At 43.6% G+C, this 25,111-nt stretch overlaps 1 protein-coding gene across 4 annotated transcripts in view; it reads right to left on the bottom strand.

Annotated features, from left to right (window-relative positions):
- Positions 1 to 11,618, bottom strand: part of AGO1 (argonaute RISC component 1) — a 36,904-nt gene extending 25,286 nt beyond the window's left edge. For 2 of the 4 annotated variants that reach the window (XM_030325231.1, XM_030325233.1), the window contains exons 1-8: positions 11,444 to 11,618; positions 6,144 to 6,327; positions 2,605 to 2,725; positions 1,988 to 2,169; positions 1,450 to 1,586; positions 1,091 to 1,225; positions 853 to 940; positions 96 to 243 (exon numbers count right to left, since the gene is read on the bottom strand). In XM_030325231.1, the coding sequence (XP_030181091.1) occupies positions 96 to 243; positions 853 to 940; positions 1,091 to 1,225; positions 1,450 to 1,586; positions 1,988 to 2,169; positions 2,605 to 2,725; positions 6,144 to 6,327; positions 11,444 to 11,468 (1,020 nt within the window). In that variant the 5' untranslated portion in view covers positions 11,469 to 11,618. The remainder of the gene's footprint in view (positions 1 to 95; positions 244 to 852; positions 941 to 1,090; positions 1,226 to 1,449; positions 1,587 to 1,987; positions 2,170 to 2,604; positions 2,726 to 6,143; positions 6,328 to 11,443) is intronic. The other 2 variants (XM_030325232.1, XM_030325234.1) reach the window with 1 other exon arrangement.
- Between the last annotated feature and the right edge of the window lie 13,493 nt (positions 11,619 to 25,111).

Raw genomic sequence — 25,111 nt, 5'->3', positions numbered from 1 at the left:
GAGTAAGAGACTACGAATGGAAGAACAGAACTCTTATGATCAGTGCGCAGGTACAATGCTTGTTCTCCAGCCCAGCCATTACTTGGCAGCCTCACCTCTAGGGGCAGGTAGGTATGCTTTTGTTCCTGGCCAACTTGCAGGCAGGGCAGGTGGGGATACTTGAGCTGAAGGTTATATTTCTGCTTGAAATACTGTGCCACTGTGCACTCCACAGTCTGTCCACTCTCCAACTGCAAGGGAAACCTGTTTGGGTGAAGGGAAAAAGGTGTCAGGGCCCAGCATTTAATCCCACCTCTTTAGACTTACAACCATGGGAAGTCCCAGACTTGGCTTCATCCCTATCCAGACTCTTTGAGCATTGCCACTCATGGGAAAGCAGGCAATACAGGGCTCCCAGAGTAAAGCCAAAGATTTGAGAGGCAAGTTCCACAACAGTCAAGACCATATCTGACTCATTTGCATTTCTAGTGCTGAGCATAAAGCCCAGTATCCAATAGGCACTCACAGACCAGTAGTCTAAGGTCAAGAAGGTAGATGGAATGAGCCCAGGAGCCTAGCTTTCTCTTTCAGGTGGAAGAGTAAGTTGAGAAAGAACAGAACTGAGACAGCAGTCAGGGGAAGACTCCTGCTCCATAATAAAGGACCAAGGAGGAGAGGTGGAGACCAAGAAGGTAAAAATGGTAAGGAGAGTATCAAGGATCTGGGAAGGTTGGAGGAGGGATACCAAAGTTTATCTTGAAAAACAGGGCTCATCCTCAGGACCAGTGGGGGAGGGCATAGGAAGTGAAAGGAGTATGCTGAAATATCAGCTCTCTTCCACTAATGGTATGGCTTAGCAGCCTGTCAACTCACGTCTGATGGCTGGCAGGGCGGCGGGTAACATTACACACACGGTATTTCCTCTTCATCTGTCCACAGTGGGTCACTTCCACCTTCAGACCTGGGATACACACACTGCCAGTCAGGGTTGGAAAAGGCTGTTCATGCAACAAGGCTTGGCCTCTCCCCTGAACATATCCCAAGGGGATTTCCTTTTAGGACTAAAGAGAAAGTAGTGCCGTTTCCCTTCCCCACCTGGTTGGGTCCTCACCTTTGATCTCCTTGGTGAAGCGCACACGCTGAGAGTCCGTGAGGGGTTTGGGCTGCTCATCTATGTTCCTGATGTCCAGCACCTCACACATGAACTCAATCACTGGCTGCGCCTTATAGAAGGCAGTGGCTGAGACTGTGGGGACAGGGTGGGTAGAGCTCAACTTAGGTTCAGTCTTTCAGTATAAATGGAGGCACTGTTCTTTACACCCTCTTCCTTATAGGGTATCGGGATGGGGGAGGGGTACCAGGGCTTTAGGGATTAGACTAGGAGTGTGGTTGCAGAGCTGGGAGGGATGAGGCTGGGAGTGTGGTCACTGGACTCAGGGTGCCCCTGGCTCCATAGCTCTCCCCACTCACCGTCAATGTTGAGCATCATCTTCCACATGGCAGGGCGCACAGACTGGTGAAAGCCGAACCAGACCTCGCGCCCACCCCCCAGCGGGTGGTAGTAGCCCTCAGGCGGTGAGAAGAAGGAGCGGCCCACGGGGGTGTACCTGGCAGGGACAGGCAGAGAACTGGTCCCTCGGGCACAGGCCCCCACCCTGTGAGGCATCCTGGGCACGGAGGAGCCCTGGCCTGGAAGGCAGGACACCAGGGCTTTAATTCCAGCTCTGATCCTTTACTAGTTGTATGACTGACCTTGTGCAAGTCTCTATCCTTTCTCTGTCCTGCAGGGACAGATGGGGTGAAGGTCCAAAGATATCTAAAAGGGACAGGGCCAAGGCTTTAAACCACCTAAATGTATATGCATACCACTTGGCATATGGTAGGGCTTCAAAGAATGTTTTATTTGAAAGGCATACTGTGGGACCTTAGTATGTGCTCATTTTACCCCCCAACCCCACATAGCAGTTCTGCCACCACTACTAGCCCAGATACTAACTACACCCAGTACCTCATGGATGCCAGGTGCCTCATGGCCACATCCAGGGCTTGCACAGACTCCAAGGGAACAGGGATCTGGCCACTAACCAGGGCCTCATGGAGCATGCGCCAGCTAACAATAGCTAGCCACTTGATGGAGACCTTGAAGATTCGATCCTTCCCTTCCCCAGGGATTGTCACCTCAAAGTCAACCTTCAAAAGAAAGGAGTGAAGGATTGCCAATGCTTTCCAACAATCCAACATTCCCGGTGTTGCCCCAACTGTCCCCAACCACACAGATCTGCCAAGAATCTGCTCCTTAAACTGATAGGGGCTCACAGTGAAGACTTCAGAGGAAATTCAGCCGTTTAGTCTCTAGCCACCTTAGTTCAGTGCTTCTGTCCCTCTCAACCACACCTAGCAGAAGTCCTTTAGGTCTATTTTAAGTCTAATCTCAGTCTGTTTGGGTAGGGACAGACATACAGTAAGCTAAATAAACATCAGCATCTACCCATCCCTCACCCTAATACACACTTTCTCATCATAAAAGATGAAAAGGATTTCTAGACTGCCAAACTCTAATAGGCTTAAACGAGTTCTGTCCCACCCCAGACCCCTGACACAGGTCTAGTCTGACTCCCATCTTACCCGTTCATTGCCAATGGGCAGTGCTGTGACAGTGTAAATGTTCTTCTTCCCATCATACACAGGCTTGCGATCACCAAAGATCTGAGGCTTGAAATGCTGGACCATGTATTCCACCACTTCCCTGTGGGGGATAGGAGCAGCCTGTAGAAGCTGAGAGACTACTACTTCAAGCTCTTGGAAGTAATTCAACGTTCAGGTAATGTCCATCCCCTCCTAACAGCTACTCTAATCTCATCTACTCTATAGCAGTGCTTCTCAAACGTCAACATTCATATGAATCACCTGGAGATTTTATTAAAATGGAGATTCTAATTCAAGTCTAGAGCAAAGCCTGAAATTCTACAGTTCTAACAAGCTATCAAGGGATGTTTCTGGTTCTCAGATCTCTAGAGGATCTCAAGACTCTGAAGGATCTAAAAGAGTAGGTAGGTACGAGTGCCTTCTGAGCAGAGAAAGAGGCAGAGGGGAAAGAGGATTACTCCCAGGGTCTATCTAGAATCAGGAATAGAATCCAGACAGCTCCAATCCCCGAGCTGAGACATATAAAAGGTAGATGAGGGACGCCTGGGTGGCTCAGTCAGTTAAATGTCCGACTTTGGCTCAGGTCATGATCTCACAGTTGGTGAGGTCAAGCCCCATGTCGGGCTCTGTGCTGACTGCTCAAAGTCTGGAGCCTGCTTCAGATTCTGCAACTACCTCTCTCTCTGCCCCTCCCACACTCATGCTTTATCTCTCTCAAAAAATAAACATTAAAAAAAAAACAAAAAAGGTAAAGAGGAAGAGATCTGAATTAGAATAGGACTAAACTATGGAAGAAGAACCCCATCTCGTCCATCTCTCTGAAGCCCTTAGTCCTACCACCCCACTATCACCTCATTATCATCTCTTTCTTGATTTCACTTCCTGTCCTCTGCCACTAAGATCCCAGAGTGCCCATCTAGCCTTCAAAATACCATCCATCCAACTATCTGACCTCTTCACTTTCTAAACCAAAGCTCTTAAATACTACTGATAAAAAGACTCAAATTGTACATTGTAAGCAACTATAAGCACATGGTTTCAATCCCAATTAGGCTTTAGTGTTACCGAGCAATCTCTTTAATGTCCCTAATCACTTTCATTCCTTACATACTGCCAAACTTTCTCCTCTACCCTCTAACCCCAGAACCCATTCCTACCTCCAATCAAAAAGCAACTCTAGGGGCACCTGGGTGGCTCAGTCAGTTAAGCCTCTGACTTCAGCTCAGGTCATGATCTCACAGCTCGTGAGTTCGAGTCCCGTGTCAGGCTCTGTGCCAACAGCTCAGAGCCTGGAGCCTGCTTCAGATTCTGTGTCTCCCTCTTTCTCTGTCCCTTTCCTGCTCAGGACTTCAGCTCAGGTCATGACTTCACAGTTTATTGGTTCAAGCCCAGCATGGGGCTCTGTGCTGACAGCGCAGATCTTCTGTCTCCCTCTCTCTTTGCCCCTCTCCAGCTTGTGCCCTCTCTCAAAAATTAACAAACATTAAAAACAACAACAACAAAACAAAACACCTCTAATTACTAAATAGTATAGCACAAAATAGGCAAGGATACCTTTAAGTTCCCAGACATATAAACATACGTACATATGCACACCTCTTTTCCTATTTTTCCTCTCACATTTGAAATTTCCCTTCCATATATAATTTTTAAAAATATGAAAATACGTTCAACTTCACTCATTAGAGAAACACAATTTAAAATTAGACCAAGACTGGGGCACCTGGCTGGCTCAGTCAGTAGAACATGCAACTCTTGATCTCAGGTTTGTGAGTTCAAGCCCCACAATGGGCACAGAGATTACTTTAAAAATTTTTTAGAAAATAAAACTGGATCAAGATATAATTTTCTACTTATCATAATTCCAAAGGTCAAAAAATCCAATATACTGGATGGGTGCAGTTATGGGAAGGGGCACTCTGATACTTTGATGATGGGAGTATAAATTGGTACAACTTACTCTAAAACAAAAATTGGTAATATCTCAAAATTTCTTTCTTTTTTAAGTTTATTTATTTAATGGGGGTGGGAGGGGCAGCGGCAGAGACAGGGAGAGAAAGAATCCCAAGCAGGCTCTGCACTGTCAGCACAGAGCCCAACGTGGGGCTCAAATCCACAAAACATAAGATCACAACCCGAGCTGAAATCAAGACTCAAATGCTAACCGACTGAGCTACCCAGATGTCCCTCAAAAAAATTTTTTTAATGTTTATTTTTGAGAGAGAGACACAGCATGAGCAGAGCAGAGGTGGAGAGAGAGACACACACATATACAGAATCCGAAGCAGGCTTCAGGCTCCAAGCGGTCAGCCCAGAGCCCAATGTGGGGCTCAAACTCACAAACCTCCAGATCATGACCTGGGCTGAACTCGGACGCTTAACCAACTGAGCCACCCAGGCACCCCTCAAAATTTTTCAAAGTATTATGCCAGCAATTCTACTCTTAGAACTTTATCCTATAGATACATTCATATTTGAGTGCAAAAAATGTATCTATATTTAATAATATCCAACAGTTTCACTTTTGTAGCAAAAGTTTAAGCTAAACCTAAATGTTCCTCAACAGATTTATTAAATAAGGTATAATACATCCATTCAATGGACTATCTATGATGCTATGCAAAAGGCAGATATGCATGTACTGATACATACTGTTCAGTGGAAAAAAGGTACAGAACAAGGCATATAGGATTCTACATTTTGTGCATTTAAAAAATGTTCTATATACACATATGCTTGCATATGCATACAAAAATATATGGAAACATACTCAAGAATGGTAACAATGAATGTCTCTAGGGAAAGGGACTCAGGGACTAGAGACCAGAGTATAAGAGGAGATATTTTTCACTGCTATTCTTTTTTTAATATTTTAACTTTTTTCTTACTTTGTACATATGTAGTTTTCAAATAATAATGAAATTAGTTAATTTGGTAAAGAAATATTGCTTCTTCTAAGGCTAATTCCTCCAACTATGTGTCCTGTAATGTCCTCCTGACTTAGCAATGAGTGGAAACTCATTCATCTCCTCTCTGTCCTGTACCTTTAACCTCTTTCTCCAACAACTTCTCCTCAGTTTATAAGCATATCCATGTCTCGTTCTTAAAAACTTTTCATTCATTCATTTTAACAAACACTGCAACATGCAACACATTGTATTGACCTCTATAAATCCTCTCTAACCAACATATTCTCTCTCCGCATGCTTCACTGTAAGCTATCTAGAAAAGGCAATCTGCTCTCACAATACCTACCACATTACCTTCCATTGATCCCTCAACTGACTATAGATTACTAGCCCAACTAATCTGCTAAAACTGCTCTGCAAAAGGCACCAATTATCTCCACAGAGCCAAATTCAATATTTTTCAACATTTACCTTACCTAAACCTCCTCAAAAACTTCCTTGAATCTGGTGATATCATACTCTACCAGTTTTCTCTGGATCCTCTCAAGATTCTGAGACTCAGGAAAGTAAAGACTCCTGGACTTGGTGGCTTAGATGTGTATCACTTACCGGTTGACTCTGCGAGGACACTTATCCGGCTTGATATCCACTTCGTAGTGGTAGACGTCAATCTTAGGGATATCCACCTCAAAGTAATTGGCCAGAAGCTTGATTGGTTTCCCCACAGTGCCAATGCCAGGCCGGCGAGGTGCCTGGAACACCTGCTGCAGGGGGGGCAGGTAGGCGCCTGCAGCTACAAGACAAAGAGGCTGGTGAGGGTAGAGTCTGGCATCTCCTTACCATTCTGATCAAAGAAGGCACAAAGCCTCCCAGAAGAGGAACAGGAAAGTATAGGGGAAGCTTCTTTCTTGCCTACCCAACCCAACTGAAGGGTTCCACTGGCTCAGTCAATCCATGTTTTTTGTTTTTTTGGGTTTTTTTTTTTTTTTATGTTTATTTTTGAGAGAGAGAGAGAGCGAGCAAGGGAGGAGCAGAGAGAAAGGGAGACAGAGGATCTGAAGCAGGCTCTACACTGCTCAAATGGAGGACTCAAATTCATGAAGTGTTAGATCATGACCTGAGCTGAAGTTGAACGCTTAACCAACTGGGCCACCACGTGTCTCTCCATATTCATTTTCTTAAAAACCTCTCTCCAGTTAGGAAAATTATCTTTGTCATCTACCTTAAATTCATGTGAATATTTAATACGTTCCTATTATATGTCAAGTAGAGAGGCTAAATCTGGCTCCCAATAATAAACTTTCTTCCTTATTTTAGAGTAAGACACCTGCCTCCACCAGGTATCTAGTAGACCAAGAATTCTTGTCTTCTCTGCCAGCCAGATGCTCTCTTCACTCATTACCATCCTGAACATGAAACAGCAACATCTTAATGCTCCTGTGCAATGTAGGTGGGAGGAAGATCCAAAGAAGGTCAGGCTAGGGAGATGTGAGGGGAGACAGTGTTTTAGAAAGGATTGAGGCCACTGAAAGGCTGAGGTTGGAGAGACAAAAAAGCAGAAAAGGCTTAAAAAAAACAGAGTTTGGAGACAAAAGAAAGGAGACAGGCTGAAATAGGGAGCTGACAAAGAGCCACAATTGGAAGTCAGAGCAGAAAGAGGCTTGATCTAGGAAGGGGGGAAGGCTGGAGTTAGGGCCTGGGCAACATATAGGTTAGAGTTGGGAAGGTGAGTAAGAAATAAGGCTGCAGTTGGGGAGACAATAAATAAAAAAGTTCAAAAGAAAAAGCTAGGGAATGAAGACTGGCAGAACACAGGAGAATGAGGCAAGAGTAGGCTACAGTAGAGGACTTGGGAAGGAGAGGTGGCCATTAGCATGCTAGAGAATAATGAGATACTTGTTTCAGGAAGGAGAATACAAGGTGCTCTCCACAGCCATAGCTCCTTCCACACAGAGGGCCCCGACAGTAGCAGAAGGGATCAATTTCAAGATAGAGCAGGCCCTTTGGGAAAAGGCTAGGGCAAGGCCAGCTCCCACTGCTTTTCCTCTCTTCCCACCAGCTAGGTTGCTGCCCCTGGTTTTATTTTCTAGCTTGAGGGGAAAGGGAGTAAAAAGGGAAGCTGTCTAAGAGAAGCCTTTGTCCATAGCTACTATTGTCCTTGCCATTAGAGGACCAGCCCAGGTGGGAGGAGAGAGGGATAAACTAGCCCAGAACCTCCCAACACCAGAGCTCTGCTTTCACAGTTGGCCAGGCTGGGGGGATGGGGCATATCCTCAGCTAGGGGTCAGGAAGAGGTCAGAACCATTCACGGGAGGGGCACGATTCCCAGAGCTAAGCTGCTGTGTCTCCTTCTGACCACCTGTCAAGCCCAGCCCCACTCTGCAGACAGGGAAACACAGACAGAAAAATGAAGGCTCAGCCTGGGGGAAAAAGGCCTTCAAGGACTCAGCCATATGGGGAAGTGAAAGCCTAACTACTAACCAGCACCTGGGGGTGCCTATCCCAGAAGGAGCTGGACAGAAATTGCACACAAGCAATAGATAGATGCAGACACATAGTAAGGCACATTCCTGTCATACACACCTAAACACACACTTACACCTAGACAGTTTACCTTTATATGCATACCCCACACCACCCTAGATTGTGTGTTATTCAAGAGCAAGGACTGTATCTTGCCTCCTAGTATATAGGTGTTCAACATACAGGCAATAGATGAATGAACAAACAGATCCTCAGACACACCACAAAGAACACACAAGCATGTATAGCACACAAACACAAAACACCTGCAAACTGCTCAAAAACAATTATAAACCCTGAACAAGATAAACATCCTGGTGGATGTAAGAGACACCCTTCCCCTCCCCAAGTTTTCATGTTCCATTCATTTCCTTAGCCTCCCAGGCTGAATAATCATTTGTGGAGTCTTGGGAAAAAGACATACCCTAGAGTTGGGGGCTGGGTAGAAATAATGGGGGATGGGACAGACACTCTAGCCTCAAAGGCTTCTCTTCCCCAGAAATAGGACTACACACCAAATTCAGCCTTAGGCACCCTCCACTCCAAGGAAGCTTTAGGAAAACAGGAGAACCCCCACCTTCCCTTTTATCCCCAAACTAGGGAAGGCAAAAGGGAGAACCTCTCTCCCATCCCATCCCCCTGCAAGCCTTAGAGCTGTACAAAGTCCTCCCCTTACCCCACCCTGCCCCCAGCTTTTAGTCTGAGAAAGGGAGACACTTCCCTTCAAACCCAGACAGGGACAGACGGCCACTTTGTGATGCAGATGAGGGCCCCAGCACAGAGGACAAAGCTTGGGCCTTGGGGGAAAGGGGCGGGGCCCTTCCTTGCAGACAAAAGCAAGGAGGGAGGGGCCATGGAAAGGACACTCCTCCTCCCCCATCCCAACCAGCCCTGAGAAGGAAAAGTAACAGAGCTGAAAGGTCTGGCTCAGAGATTCCTTCCCTGTAGTTCTGAGGCCCACATACCTCCTAAGGAGCCAGACTGCCTATTCAAAACACAAACTCAAGGCTGGGGTAGCCGTCCAGTAAGCAAAGATTAAGAGGCCAATCTCTCCGAAAAAGAATTTGTCCACACATGAGTATACGCAACTTATTAGATATCCATATATGTGCTTAACCATTTATGTTCACACTGGAATGTGATTCAATTACTAAATGTGTACTTCGTTTCAGGGCCTAGACACTCACTATTTCCACAGATAAATCAGACATTACCTCTACCCTCCTGGAGCTTCCAATCCAGTATATGTGAGTGGAACACACCTGAGCACAGAAAACACACTGGGACATAAGTCCAGTGAAGCCAGCACCAATACCTTTAGTTTTGTGTACTGTGTCCTCCAACTTCCAAGAGAAAAGTCTGGGCCTAGGAAGCAGGCAGTTATAGGCTCCTGCCATTCACAGCTTCCAGAATGAATTCCAAATACACCTTTTGAAGAGGCAAAGCCTGTCCCACTAAGCTACAGCCAACTCCAGATACCAGGCTCTAGTCCCTTCCCAGAAGTTTATCTCTTGTAACAAACAAAAAAGTCCATTTCTTCATCACCCCAGAGTCCATTAGGAATTCATCAGGAGAAATCATGAGCAGTTTGATATGAGTGCCAGCTCCCAGCAATCCATCTGGACCTCTGTGACCTCCTCCTACTCTAGTACACAGGTTGCTGCAAATAGTCTCCAGCCTAGAAAACCAGGAGAGTTCCTAGAATGGAGAAAGAAGCCAGAGGGAAGGAGGAAGTAGTTTTCTGAAGTCAGTTGCTCCCTGCACTCTACCTGAAGACCTACCTACATAGCCTTTACAAGGTTGCTTTTGTTTTGGGGAAAGTGGTCACAAAGTACTTGCAGATCACTAAACGGATAACTTGGGTACGTTGGTAGGAGCTATTTCCTTGAGGAAGTTAAGATCTGGCATAAATGAGATTCTTCCACCAGAAATGAAATTCATGTCCTAAATAGAAATCCTATATCCACCTCTAGAGCAAATGGAAGGAGGTAGTGAGACAAGACCTAAAGGATTCCCAGATCCAGAATGCTCCTCTGATCAAAGGGTAAAAAGACCTAGGACACAGCAAGTCCCACTCCAGCCTATCCTGGAGACTCTGGTCTTCTTGAGGCAACCCTACCCCAATTTCTCCTGTTTTTGTCTCCTTTCCTCCTGATTGCTTGTGAATACCAGGGAGTTAAGGCTACCACCTGGGATTCCCCCTCCCCCAAACAAAGGGCAAGCTTGGCAACCTTGGGTCTAATGTCATGGCCTTGACAGTTTCTTGGGAGCAGAGAGAGGAAAAAGAAAAAATACCCAGTGGGGAACAGAAGCCACAAAATATAGAAAGACATTAGGCTATCACCTGAGGAGACATTTCAATGGAAAAATCATAATCTTTGGATTAAAAGATCCCATGTCTACAAACTATTGGACCACAAACGAGGAAACCAGGCAGACAACCCCTTTCAGGTAAACCTGGTCCCGGCCTTGGTCCCTCAGTAACCAACACCTTTTCTAAGGAGGACTCGCCGCCAGAACATTGCCTTGGTCCTAGTCTTTCCTCATCCCAGTGACATAAGGCGGCACTTTGGCAGTTTCCTTCAACCCGTTCTTGGCAAATTGTGACTGAGGGTTTCCAAGATCAAGTGTAAGAGCCCCAAAGATGGGGAAGGGGATAATTTCCATTTACACTCTGCCAGCTTAACCTTAGAGAATGCATCCCATCAGCGGGCTCCTTTTTCCAAGCCAAATCAGGCGGGGTGGGGGGTGGGGGGATTCGGGCAGCCACGCCCCCACCACTTCGGGCAGCCCCTTCAAGTTGCCACCTTCGCGCATGCTCAGGCGCCTCCGCTCCAGCTCCCCAGACTCAACGGGGGGAATCCCGGGACTGGATCCCCACCCACCGCCCCCTGACCCTCGCCCCCGCGTCAGGCCCGGCTGGGGCGGAGCTCATAGCCCAGCTCTGGCGCCTTCTCCCAAGAGACAGTAGCCCAGCCCAGCCTGGATGAGCCCCCGCCCCCGGCATGCAGCAGCACTGGGCCCATCTGTGTGACCCCCTCCTATCCTGGACACCTGGAGCCCGCCCCCTGCCACCTGCCGGGCCTCTCCCTAGGCCTCCCAGGATCTCCCGGAGTCCTTACGTGCATTCAGGCCCTTCTCCCTGATCACTTCCCACCTCTAGGAGTGGGATAAACGGCTTTGATAAACGGCCCGCGTCTCAGGGCTTCCTTCACAAGGTTTCCCCCGGAACTGCACACAGCCACCTTCAAACTGGGCCCCCCATCCCATAAAAGCCCCTCTCCTCACTCAGGAAACCTCCCCTCACTCGGAAATCCTGCTCTTCACGCGGGAATTCCCCCGGTCCTTGGGGGCACTCACCGTCTCCCACTCCCAGGGGCCCTTACCTGCTCCCGAGGGTCCCGCTTCCATCCCATATACCCGTGTGGAGGTCAGGCGGCCCAGAGACTGTGGAGTCCAGAGTGAGGGGCCTAGGTACCCAGCACTCTAGCTGCTCGGGCTTCCGGGCCGGGCTCGGCACCCCCCCCAAGCCCGGCCGCTCGCGCCGCTGCCCCCGCAGCCTCCGTTGCCGCCGCCGCCGCGGAGCCTGCAGCAGCTCCCCCAGCGAGCGCCCGGCCAGCTGCCAGTGCGCAGGCGCGACCGCCAGGCCCAGGGGGCGGACGGGAACGAGTCAAGCGGGGCGCTCCGACGGCAACAAAGGCCAATGGAGAGGGGCGGGAGCACCGGGGACCCGAGGCAGCGGCCCCTGGCGGTCACCCATCGCCATGCAGCCTGGCGGGAGGGCTCCGGTAGAGGCGCCGCGGAATCGCGCAGCAGCGTAAGTGGGGTGGAGCAGGGGAAACACCCCCCCCCCACCCCGCAGCAGCTCTGGCCCTGTGTCTTTTACCCAAATAGGTCTCTCCAAATCTACACACAGCCTCCTCCCATTTGCACACAACCACACGCACATCACAGAAACCCCACCTCATTCCCAGGTCCCCCTCACACACTCGGAGCACCCCATCACCCAGGGGCCCTGCCTCCCACCTCTCCTCCCAATCACCCTCATCCTTCGAGCCTCGGCTGCAAAGAGACTGCCTCCGCGAAGCCTTTCTCCGTCCCTAGTCAATGAACTCACTGACGCCACCCTCTCTTCCAGGCCGTGTGCTGGGCGCTGGGACCACAGATGCGAAAGAGACCCTGCCTACGCTGGAAGATGTCACAGTCTCAACTTAAGCGTGGCTACAGAGTTCAATCTGTGGGACCTTGGAAGAACCTGCCTCCGCTTTTTCATCCGGAGCTCACCCCTGAATTCGGTCAATCTGCTTCTGCACTCACCACGTCACTTAAAATACTTTTAGTGTCAAAATCCAAAAGATAATTTTTGATTATTTCTCCGTGGCATCTGACACTGGCCTCCCCTTCCTTTTTGAGCCTTACATAGACTCCATAATTTTCTGAGGTCTCCTATTGCCTAAATCCTTTTCAGTCTTCTTCAAGGGCTCCCTGTTGCCTTTCTGCCCCACTGAATAACAGTGTTCACTGTGGTTTCAAATCCAGCTCTCTTTTCATTTCTCCCTCCACTTTTCCCTTGAAGGTCTCATCCATTCTTATGGCTCAACTATCTCTCCAAATCTCTATCTCCAGCCACGTCTTAGACTCATATTTTCAAGTGTATGCTGGACAGCTCCACCTGGATCTCCAGCACTTCAAATTTGGAGTCCAAAATCAAACTCTTTATCTTTCCCCCACAAATGTGCTTGTTCTATGCCTCCTTTCTCTGCAAATGGTGCCTTCATCCCAGAACCGACAGTTTCTCCTCCTTGTTTCTTGCCCCCATTCAGCTGTTCACCAAGTCCTGACATGTTTACCTCCTGACTTGCTCTCACATGACTCTGCCATTCTGAAGGCTCCTTGTGCTACTGCAGATCCTTGGTGCTAGTTCATACCTTGCCAAAAGTAACACAACTACTTCCATGCTAGTCTCACAGTGCCTGGGACAATTCCTCCCATTCAGTCGGCTGCAGTTGAGAAGTGGTAACTTTCCCATATATTCATATGTATTCACCCATATATATTTTTTGATGCCTACTTTACACTAGATACGGTGCAGAAGGCTAGGAACTTAAGAGAGAGAACATACCCAGTCTCTACCCATAGAAAGGTTAATTTCTGACACTAACCATAGTGTGCCTTGCTTCTCTCTAGCAGAGGTTCTCAAATACAAGTATCAGAATCACCTGGAGTGCTTGTTAAAACATAGATTGCTGAGCCCCACCTCCAGAGTTTATGATTCAGTAGGTCTTGGGTAAGACCCAAGAACGTGCATTTCTTTTTTTTTTTCAGGGTGCATTTCTAATAAGTTGCCTGATAAGGCTGATGCTGATGATCTAGGAACCACACTCTGAGAACTATTGCTTTACAGTATAAAGAAAAAAGACTCTAGAGCCAGACTGTCTTGGCTTTAATCCTGGTGCTGCCATTTACCAGCTGTGTAACAGGGGGCAAATTACTTAATTTCTCTGTATTTCAATTCCTTCCTCTCCCATTTTAGGGGGTGAAATAGCATCTACCTCATTGGGCTGCTGTTAATACATATAAAGGACTTAGAACAGTACCTAGAAGGATCCAGACAAAGTATTAGCCACTATCATAATCACTGTCTGCCTCTTGCACTATATTCTAAGCTCCTGAAGAACAGGGACCAAATCAGATGCATCTTTGTCCCCTGTTAGTGCCTGGCGCAAGCTATGCCTAGAATGATCAGTAAATATGGGTTGATCTGACTGAAACAGATGGCTTCAAAACAACCTCAGAAATAGCAAGACCTTTGCCTTGGCACAACTAAGCTAGAAGCTCAGCATTCCATTAGAAGAGTATGAATCCCCTGTTGTAAATACCAAGCCTCACACTTAACTTTATGGAAAGCCATTGGTTACTATTCTGACCCATCTCCAAAGTGGCTAGTGGAGTCAAGCCTGGCCCTGGCCTTTCTGCAGACTGTCTCCATCATCATGAGTTTCACTCTAGGGTAGGCAAAGTAGTAGAGTATAAAGGAAATCCTCACAGCATTTTGGTATTTTTATGTAAAATTCTTCCAGTAATTCCTAATATACTTTCCCGGAGAGTTATTGGGTCCTTGGCTATTTGCAGTTCAATCCTTGCATCTCTGTGTACCACCAACTCACACTCAAGGGCCTCTGTTGTGTGGGCCAGAGCCCAGGTCTTTCCACTTATTATATACCTTTCTCTATGGCCTGACTTTCCTGGCCACAAAACAACAAGAATGACCTGGGGAAAAAAAGAACAAAAAACAAAAAACTGAATCTCCATCTATAGTTTGCTCTTTTTCTATTTAAAATACAGCCTGGGAACAATAAGATCAAGGTATTAAAATAGACAAGAAACAAATCATATACCCTACTATCTGAAATGAATCACCAACAGCTCTTGCATGCACCATCTCTTTTTATCTATAGTAAAATATAGGAGTGCCTGGGTGGCTCAATCGGTTGAGCATCAGACTCCTGATTTCTGCTCAGGTCATGATCCCAGGGTCATGAGAAGGAGCCCTGAGTCAGGTGTCATGCTGAGCATGGAGCCTTCTTAAGTTTCTCTCTTTATGCCCCTCTCCCCACCTCATGCACTCTCTCTAAAATAAAAAATAGCAATAAATAAAATATATTTCTCATATATTTCAGGACATAATTTTAAAAATCAGAAATTGGGGCGCCTGGGTGGCGCAGTCGGTTAAGCGTCCGACTTCAGCCAGGTCACGATCTCGCGGTCCGTGAGTTCGAGCCCCGCGTCAGGCTCCGGGCTGATGGCTCGGAGCCTGGAGCCTGTTTCCGATTCTGTGTCTCCCTCTCACTCTGCCCCTCCCCCGTTCATGCTCTGTCTCTCTCTGTCCCAAAAATAAATAAACATTGAAAAAAAAATTAAAAAAAAAATCAGAAATTATGAACAATAGAATTAATAAATGTCAACTGGTACCTTGAAAAGACTTATGAAATTGGTAGACTTTTTAAAAATTATCGTTTTTTTAAAGTTTATTTATTTTGAGAGAGAAAGAAAGAAAAAGAAAGTGTGCACACAGGGGAGGGGCAGAGAGAGAGGGAGAGAGAAAATCCCAAGCAAGCTCTGTGCTGTCAGCGTGGGGCCCAACATAGGGCTCAATCCCAGGAACCACGAGATCATGACCTGAGCGGAAATCAAAAATCAGGACATCCAACCAACTGAGCCACCCAAGCACCCCAAAAAATTAATCTTTAAATTAAGGTATAATTGGCATACACTAAATTGGATGCATATATATATATAGTGTACAATTTAATCAATTCTAACTTATGTGTCAACCTATGAAACCATCATCACAATCAAAGCAGTGAACAAATCTATCACTCCCAAATTTTAAAGCTTATCACAGAGATTTAATAAATAAAAGGGAACTTTTTACACAACTATAGACTACTGAATTTGAAACCCTGAGTAAAATTTAAAATTACATATTTTTTTCTTTAAAAAATGCAAAACAAGGACTCAAAAGCAAGAACTGAGCAACAATTACAGAGGACACTGAGAAAGTTATCAAAAATGACAAAAAAAATCTGGCCCAGAAAGTTCACTGTTTAATACTTCCAACCATTCCTGAAAGAAATAATTCTGTTCCATGTTATATGAATGGATCTAGGACATGGGAGAAAGAGGAATTTTCCTAGTCTGTTCACAATTGCAGGTATAGATCTTCATCTCTTATCAGATGATATTATAAAAAGAGATCTCAAGAATATGGATGCAAAAATTGCAAGTCAAATACTAGCATGTAGAATTCTATGAGATTAATTAAAATTATGATAATAAGAATAACTTTTTTTTAAGTAAACTCCATGCCAAAGGTGGTGCTCAAACTCACAACCTTGAGATCAAGGGTTGCATACTCTACCAAATGAACCAGCCAGGCACCCCAACAATAGCTAACCTTAAGTGTTTACTTAATATTAAGTGCCAGGTACTATTCCAATACTTCCCATATGTTAACTCACGTAATCTTCCCAAAAATCCTGGTGCATCATAGAACAGGTAGGTGGGTTTGGGCTGAGAAGCAATAGGTAAATAACCAGCAAAGGCAGGTACTATTACTAAAAATGGAGACACAGATAAGTAATATGCCCAAGATCATACAACTTGCAACTAGCAGAGGCAGAACTTGAACTCAGTTGGATGGCTTCAGGGTCAACACTCTTAATCACAACACTATATAATATTATTAAAATAAAAGCATATCACAAACATAAGGGTAATTCAGGGATAGTTCAAAAATAAAGAAATACCGGGGAGCCTGGGTGGCTCAGTCGGTTGAGCGGCCGACTTCAGTTCAGGTCATGATCTCGCGGTTCGTGAGTTCAAGCCCCGCGTCAGGCTCTGTGCTGATAGCTCAGAGCCTGGAGCCTGTTTCAGATTCTGTGTCTTCCTCTCTCTCTGACCCTCCCCCGTTCATGCTCTGTCTCTCTCTGTCTCAAAAATAAATAAACGTTAAAAAAAAAAAACTCATTAAAAAATTAAAAAAAAATAAAAAAATAAATACCTTAATATATCATGTATGTAGATTAATAAAAAATAAACATGATAATAGTAATAGATAAAAATATTTTATAAATTTTAATACCCATTAAAATAAAATAATTAAAATCACTCATCCTTGATAAGATAATATTTTTAGCTAGTGAAGAAGCAGTAGATACTTTCCCTTTAAAACAGGAACAAATAAGGTCAGTCTACACCACTAACACTATTTTAATACTGGTTTAGATATTCTAACCAGGAAAGAGAGAGGAGGGGCAGGAGTGGTAGAAAGAGAAATATAAACTTAAGTATATAAGAAAATATCTTTATTGTAGTTGATGCAATTATGTAACAAGAAAATACACAGTCTTACTAAAACTAGTAAGACTAAGTAAGTGGAAAGATTCAGGAAAATAAGCAAAAATCTGTAGCATTCACTGCTGGTGCAAGTAATAACTAATTAGAAAATATAATAATACAATATCCAATTCAAAATACTTAGAAATAAACTTAATAAGAAATATTTGTGGACTATGAGAAAATCTGTAAGAATCAATAAAGGACATATAAAAAAAGCCTGAGTAGAGAGAGGTCAAGCTCCCGGATGGAAAAAGCAAATAATGTAATAATGTCTGTTGGACCCTTGCTACTCCAGTACCAAGTTCTGAGGACTAGCATCAGGTATACCCACCCAACCCCATGTATTGTGCTCCAGAAATACAGAGATAAGGATGGATTCCGGCCAGTTCCTACCCCTAAGAAGAGATAAATATATAGATCAGTGCTATCCAATACAAATATCATGCAAGATGCATACATAATCTTAGATTTTCTAGTAGCCACGTTATAAAAAATAAAAAGGAAACAGGTCAAATTTATTGTAATAATATATTTTATTTAACCCCAAATATTATTTCAACATGTCATCAATATAAAAAATCATTAATATTTACATTCTTTTTTTTATAGCAGTCTTTGAAATTTGGGTATATTTTACATTTGTAGCACATCACAATTCAGACCAGTCACACTTCTAAGTGTTTAATACATGTGGCTAGTGGCTATTATACTGGACAACACTAACGGTCATTTCAATGCAATTCCGGGTGTAATGACAGAGGCAACATGAGCACCATGGGAACTAGGAAGATATATATCTAACCCAGTCTGGGGTAATCTGGGTACGTTTCCTAGAAGAGATACTACTTAAACAGGCCTGGGAGGGTAAGCAGGAATTAGCCAGGCAAAGGAAGGATGAGAGGAAGGCATACTAAGCATCATTAGTAGAGAATAAAGGTGAGAAATAGCCATGTTCCAGGAACTATCACTACTAATATTCCAGCATAAAGATGGAAACAAGAACAGTAATAAGAGCCTAGAGAAGTACACCATGCCCAAATCTGCCCACTCTCTCCCAGGCAGAAGCCAAAGGAAGGGTAGCTGGGGGAGGGACAAAAGGAGCTGTCCCTGGTTCTGACACCCAAGGCAGAGTCACAGTGTAGTTCCACTTAGATTCATAGTTCAGTTCCACTCAGGATGGAAGTGAACTAACCCAGATGGAGGTCCCCAAACTCTAAACTTGCCCTAGCATAACAGGAGATCCCTTTGGACAGGCTAACCCTGAGTGGGTTGGAGAATCTTAGGAACATCCAAGTCTAGAAAGAATTATAACATATCGAAGTCAGGTATGACCAGGAAAGGCATGGTCTCTGATATAAAAATAGATGTAGATATACCATAACATATGAATCCCAAAGATGGCAGTCAACCTGTGGTGTCCTGTCATTACTGCTAGAAAATGTAAACTAATAATTTGACTTTCAACCCAGAATCTATCTGGGTGGATGTTACCAGGCTGTTGATTAGTGGAAAGGACATGTGCAGAATTAATTCCTACTATCTTCCTTCCTTCACCTTCATTAATCCATAAAGAAGCTCAATGGAAAAATATTTACAATAAATATAGTGTCAGTGTATCAATGCACCAAGGAAAAAGACAGCCTCCACAAGTACAACTATATAATTAACATTCATTCATTAGAAAGTCAACACAGGGGAGCATGGGTAGCTCAGTTGATTAAGCATCCAACTTCGGCTCAGGCCATGCTCTCACAGTTCATGGATTCAAGCCCCACGTCAAGCTCTGTGACAGCTTAGAGCCTGAAGCCTGCCTCAGATTCTGTATTTCCCTCCTCTCTGTCCCTCCCCTGCTCACACACTGTCTCTCTCTCAAAAATAAACATTAAAAAATATTTAAAAGAAAGTCGACACAGAATAATAATTATATACCCATGAATTTAAAAAATCTTATGGGGCACCTGGGTGGCTCAGTCAGTTAAGTGTCCAACTTCGGCTCAGGTCATGATCTCATGGTTCCTGAGTTTGAGACCCACATCAGGCTCTGCGCTGACAGTGTGGAGCCTGCTTGGGATTCTCTCTCTCTCCCTCTCTCTCTGCCCCTCCCCCCATGCACACACACTCTCTCCCTCTCTCTCTCTCAAAAATAAACTAAAAAAAAAAAGTCTTATTACTTAATGATCAAGATATGGTGATGGAACTGGTACACTGGCATTTTATACGATATATTGGAAACGATATATTGGAAAGCAAACTGGCAGTATTTATCAACAGTCATAATGATGTTTCTACTCTTTGACTTTTAATTCCACCCAGTTACATACTGAAACACTAGGAATTAGACAAACTTGGGTCAAATCTCAGCTCTACCACATGAGGATGTGTGACCTTAAGCAAGCCATAGTACCATTATCAACTGTCATTTCCTCATCTGTAAATACCTCAGAGTTGTGGGAGAATTAAATTAATTAATAAATGGCCAACACCAAAGAACTTAGTACTTATAGGTGCTGAATATATGATAATTCCTGTGATTCTCTGCTCTGTTCCTGGCACAGGTCCTTATTTTTTTCTTTTCTCATGGTTTCACTTTCCCTTATCCTTTTAAAAAATAGTAAATAAGATAGAAAATGAAGAGGAAAGTAAATGAAAACAGAAAATGAGCCACATTGCATCAGATATGGTGATGGAACTGGTACACTGGCATTTTATATGATATATTGGAAAGCAAACTGGCAGTATTTATCAACAGTCATAATGATGTTTCTACTCTTTGACTTTTAATTCCACTTTTAATTCCCCTCCCCTGCTCATGGACTGTCTCTCTCTCTCAAAAATAAATAAGCATTTTAAAAAATGTTTTTAAAAAGATTTAAAAAGGGGCGCCTGGGTGGCGCAGTCGGTTAAGCGTCCGACTTCAGCCAGGTCACGATCTCGCAGTCCGGGAGTTCGAGCCCCGCGTCAGGCTCTGGGCTGATGGCTCAGAGCCTGGAGCCTGTTTCCAATTCTGTGTCTCCCTCTCTCTCTGCCCCTCCCCCGTTCATGCTCTGTCTCTCTCTGTCCCAAAAATAAATAAACGTTGAAAAAAAAAAATTAAAAAAAAAAAAATAAATAAAAAGATTTAAAAAAAAGAAATACGAAGGTACCAAGGGGGGCGGGGAAGGTACCAAGGAATAAATCTGACAAAAGCTATACAAGACCTGTATAAAAGAAATTACAAAAATTTTATTGAAAAACAGGGTTTCTGGGGGGACCTGGATGGCTCAGTGGGTTAAGCCTCTGACCTCAGCTCAGGTCACGATCTCCTGGTTCGTGGGTTTGAGCCCTACGTCAGGCTCTGTGCTGGCAGCTTAGAGCCTGGAGCCTGCCTGGAATTTCTGTGTCTCCCTTTCTCTCTGCCCCTCCCCTGCTCATCCTCTGTCTCTGTCTCTCTCTCAAAAATAAATAAACATTGAAAAAGTTAAAAAACAAAACAAAACACGATTTGTTATTTTTTTTTTAGAACAAACATTTTAAAACACCTAAGGGGCACCTGGGTGGTTCAGTTGGTTAAGCATCCGACTTCAGCTCAGGTCATGATCTCACAGTTCATAGGTTCGAGCCCCACGCTGGGCTCTGTGCTGACAGCTCAGAGCCTGGAGCCCACTTCAGATTCTGTCTTCCTCTCTCTCTGCCCCTCCTCCACTCACACTCTGTCTCTCTCAAAAATAAACATTTAAAAAAACTGTTTTTAAATAATAAAATAAAAGACCTAAAAAATGGAGGAAAAAAATTCTGCTCCTAGAAAACCTCATTATTTTATTCTCGAATTCATCTACAGATTCAAAGCAATCATAATAAAAGTTCCATCAAGTCTGTGTAACTCTGTGTTTTAGAACTTGAAAAGGTTATTTTGAAATATGTATAGATGAATAGAGTCCCAAAGAACAGAAAAACACTTATGATGAAAAATAATAAGGTGGAGGAATCTGTCCTATCAGATACCAAGTTTTATTACACAACTACAGTAACTAAAGACAGTGAGGTAGTTGCTTAGGGTTAAATTGGCTTAGGGTTAGATAACTCTACTCTGGAAACAGACTCATGAACGTATGGACACAATATTGAGGTGGAATTTCAGACCACCAAAGGACAAATTTGTCAATAATGGTACTTAGACAACTGATTATCTATATGGAAAAATTAAAAATTGGAGACTTATGTCACTCTATGCACAAAAATTAACTCCTGTGAACAGCAAGTTTTGAAAAATATGTAGGAAAAAATATAAGTAACTTGAGAAAGAATTTCTTAAGCACAAAATAATAACTAAAAACATACTAACTGGGGTGCCTGGGGGGCTCAGTCGGTAAACGGTCTGATCTTGATCTCGGCTCAGGTCATGATCTCAGGGTTTGTGAGTTCGAGTCCCACGTTGGGCTCTGTACTGACAGCTCAGAGCCTGGATCCTGCTTTGGATTCTGTGTCTCCCCCTCTCTCTGCCCCTCCCATGCTCATGCTCTGTCTGTCTCTGTCTCTCAATAATAAATAAATGTTAAAAAAAATTTTTTTTAAAAACATACTAACCATTTTTTTAAAAGACTATGAATTCAACTAAATTAAATTTAAAATCTTTAATCAAAAGATTATAAAGAAAGTGAAGACATGGCAAAAACAAATATTGACAATATATATAACCACCAAATTGTGAGTAGCCAATATATATTAACTCCTACAAATCAGTATGAAAAACAATTATATATATTTTTCTTTTTTTTGAGAGAGAGAGAGGGCACAAGTGAGCGAGGGGCAGAGGGAGAGAGAGAGAAACAGGGCTCACCCAAAGCAAGGCTTATGTTGTTTTTTTTTTTTTTTTCTACCCAAAGCAGGTCTCAAGCTCACCCAATGTGGGATCTGAGCCAAAGTCAGATGTTTAACTGAGGTGTCCCTATATATTTTTTTGTAATTTTATTTAATTTTTTTGATGTTTATTTTGAGAGAGAATGTATGTGCATGTGCACAAGCGGGGGAAGGGCAGAGAAAAAGAGAGAGAATCCCAAGCAGGCTCCCTGCTATCAGCACAGAACTATCCAGGCGCCCCAATTTATATATATTTTTAAAGGCAAAACTCATGAACAGCCATATCACAGAAGAGGAAACATGCAGAATGAAAAACCATATAAAAAGTTCAGCCTCATTATTTTTAAAGAGAAAAATACAAAGTAAAATCAGGGTGAGACATCAATTTTACCCACTAAATTGGGTAAAACATAAGGAGGTAGAATAATGAGAACTCTTAGATCCTCTTGGTGAGTATATATTGGTACAACCAACACACTATTTCGTAAAACTGAAAATGTGCATACCCTACAACCCAGCAATTTTGGTCCAGAGAAACTTCTGCTTTTGCCAAGAGGAGATATGCATAAGAATGTTCTTAGTAGCACTGTTTATAACAGCAGAATACTGAAAACACTAACTCCAACCATAGTAGAATAAAGTTGGATATATATAATCTCAGAAACATAATATTGAGTGACAAAACAAGCTGCAAGAGAATGCACAGAGTATGAGTCTACGTAAAAATTTAAAATATGCAAAAGTAGGAATGCCTGGGTAGCTCAGTCAGTTAAACATCCAACTCTTGGTTTTGGCTTAGGTCATGATCTCACAGCTCATGAGTTTGAGCCCCATGTTCGGCTCCACATGGGCTCCACGCTGCGGGTTTGGGGCTTGCTTGGGATTCTCTCTCTCTCTCCCTCTCTATCTGCCCCTCTCATGCACTCTCTCTTTCTCTCAAAATAAATAAATAAACCTAAAAAAAAATATTCAGGGATGCCTGGGTGGTTCAGTCAGTTAAGCATTCAACTCTTGGTTTCAGCTCAGGTCATGATCTCATGGTTCATAGGTTCGAGCCCCACATCAGGCTCTGCACTATCAGTGCTTGAGATTCTCTTCTCTCTCCCCCATCCTGCCTCTCTCTTTCAAAATAAATAAATAAAATTTAAAAATATGTTTTAGATATGCAACATGGTTTTATATGTGGGGTGCCTGGGTGGCTCAGTCAGTTAAGCACCTGACTCTTGATTTTGCCTCAGGTCATGATCTCACAGTTCATAAGATTGAGCCCCAACTCAGGCTCTGTGTTGATAACTCAGAGCCTGCTGGGGATTCTCTCTCTCCCTCTCTCAGTCTCTGCCCTCACCCCTGCTCTCACTCTCTCTCAAAATAAATAAATATGAAAAAACATTAATAAAAGAACAAAATTATATGTACTAAACAACATAGAAAAGCAAGGGAATGGTAGACCCAAATTTCAAGGTAGTAGTTACATCCAAGAGAGGAAAAAATAGGACTGGATTTTGAAGGAACACATTTCAAAAGTTAAAGTTAAGAACAAAATAAAAGAGGGGGGCACTTGGGTGGCTCAGTTGATTAAGTGTCCATCTTCAGCTCAGGTCATGATCTCAGTTTGTGGGTCTGAGCCTTGCATCAGGCTCCGAGCTGACAGGTTGGAGCCTGGAGCCTGCTTCAGATTCTGTGTCTCTGTCTCTGTCTCTGTCTCTGTCTCTCTCTCTCTGCCCTTCCCTTGCTTGTACTCTCTCTCCTCTCTCTCTCTCAAAAATAAATAAACATTAAAAAAAAAGAACAAAATAAAATAGTACAAAGCAAAAAAAAAAGGTCTAAGTAATATTCTCCCTTTTTCTTTTTTGTGATAAACTAAATGGTAATAGGTGTTCACTATAGCATTTTTCTTTATACCATACATACATTATGAATATTCTTTTGTAATTATCTGTGTGATCTTAGACAACTAATTTAATTTCACTGTGCCTCAGTTTTCTCATCTGTAAATCTAGGAAAAACAACACCCACCTCTATACAGATGTTGGGAGAATTAAATTGTTTACTACACATAAAACGTTTAGAGCAGTGGCTCAGCTTAATGTGTATACATTCACTTACTGCCTATATTCAGTGCGATACTTCTTACCTCAATTATACTTAATATCTCCCAGACTAAGATTGTGTTTTATCCTCCCCAGAGAATAAACCTTCAGACTTCTTTGAGGTTAGATATAGCCCAGATGAGCAGTCAGCTGACTGCTGTAAAGTGGAAAAAGATCTGGGCAGATTTTTACCATTCTTTCAACCTATCTTCCCTTTTTAAGACCCACCTTTATCTCCAGGCCAACAGGTTTTTGGTTCCTCCAATTCCTAACCTGTGGGTGTCTGTGTCTGTGTGAGAAAGAGGCTGGGAGAGAGAAAGAAGGTGGTCTGCAGGTTAACCTGGTTTGCCTTTTGGTTTTCTCCCACATCACTTTAGGATATAGCTTTCTAGGATGTGCAAAGTCAGCTACCACTGATGCACAGGATTTCTAACTTCCAAAAATTTGTTCCTGTTTACTCCTCTCCTCTATTCTATGCCCTTATGAGTTTGTACCTTTTTTAAAATATCCACTTATTATTGTTTTTGTGGGGGTAATTGAGGAAACAGGTTAATGTGGTTGTGTAATCCACCATCAATAACCAGAACCCAAGTCTCACTCTTAAATATGAGGCAGTATACAATAGTGGTTTAAGAACACATGCCCTAGCACATGCACCCCAATGTTTATAGCTAAGCTATTGACAATAGCCAAAGTATAGAAAGAGCCCAAATGTCCAATGATAAATGAATGGATAAAGAAGATGTGGTATATTTATACAATAGGGTATTACTTATCAATCAAAAAGAATTAAATCCTGCCATTTGCAACAATGTGGATGGAACTAGGTATTATGCTAAGTGAAATAAGTCAGTCAGAGAAAGACAGATATCATATGACTTCACTCATATGTGGAATTTAAGATACAAAACAGATGAACCTAAGAGAAGGGAAGCAAAAATAATATAAAAACAGGGAGGGGGACAAAATATAAGAGAACAAACTGAGGGTTGTTGGAGGGGCTGTGGGTGGGGGGAAGGGCCAAATGGGCAAGGGGTATTAAGGAAAACACTTGTTAGGAGGCACCTGGGTGGCTCAGTCCGTTAAGCATCTGACTTCAGCTCAGGTCATGATCTCACAGCTCGTGAGTTCAAGCCCTGCATCAGGCTCTGTGCTGATAGCTCAGAGCCTGGAGCCTGCTTCAGATTCTGTGTCTCCCTCTCTCTCTGCCCCCCTCCTGCTCACGCT

This window comes from Lynx canadensis, chromosome C1 (genome assembly GCF_007474595.2).
Source record: "Lynx canadensis isolate LIC74 chromosome C1, mLynCan4.pri.v2, whole genome shotgun sequence".
Lineage (NCBI taxonomy): Eukaryota > Metazoa > Chordata > Mammalia > Carnivora > Felidae > Lynx > Lynx canadensis.
Note: the sequence above shows the minus strand (reverse complement) of the source record. Positions and strands in the feature narration are given on the sequence as shown.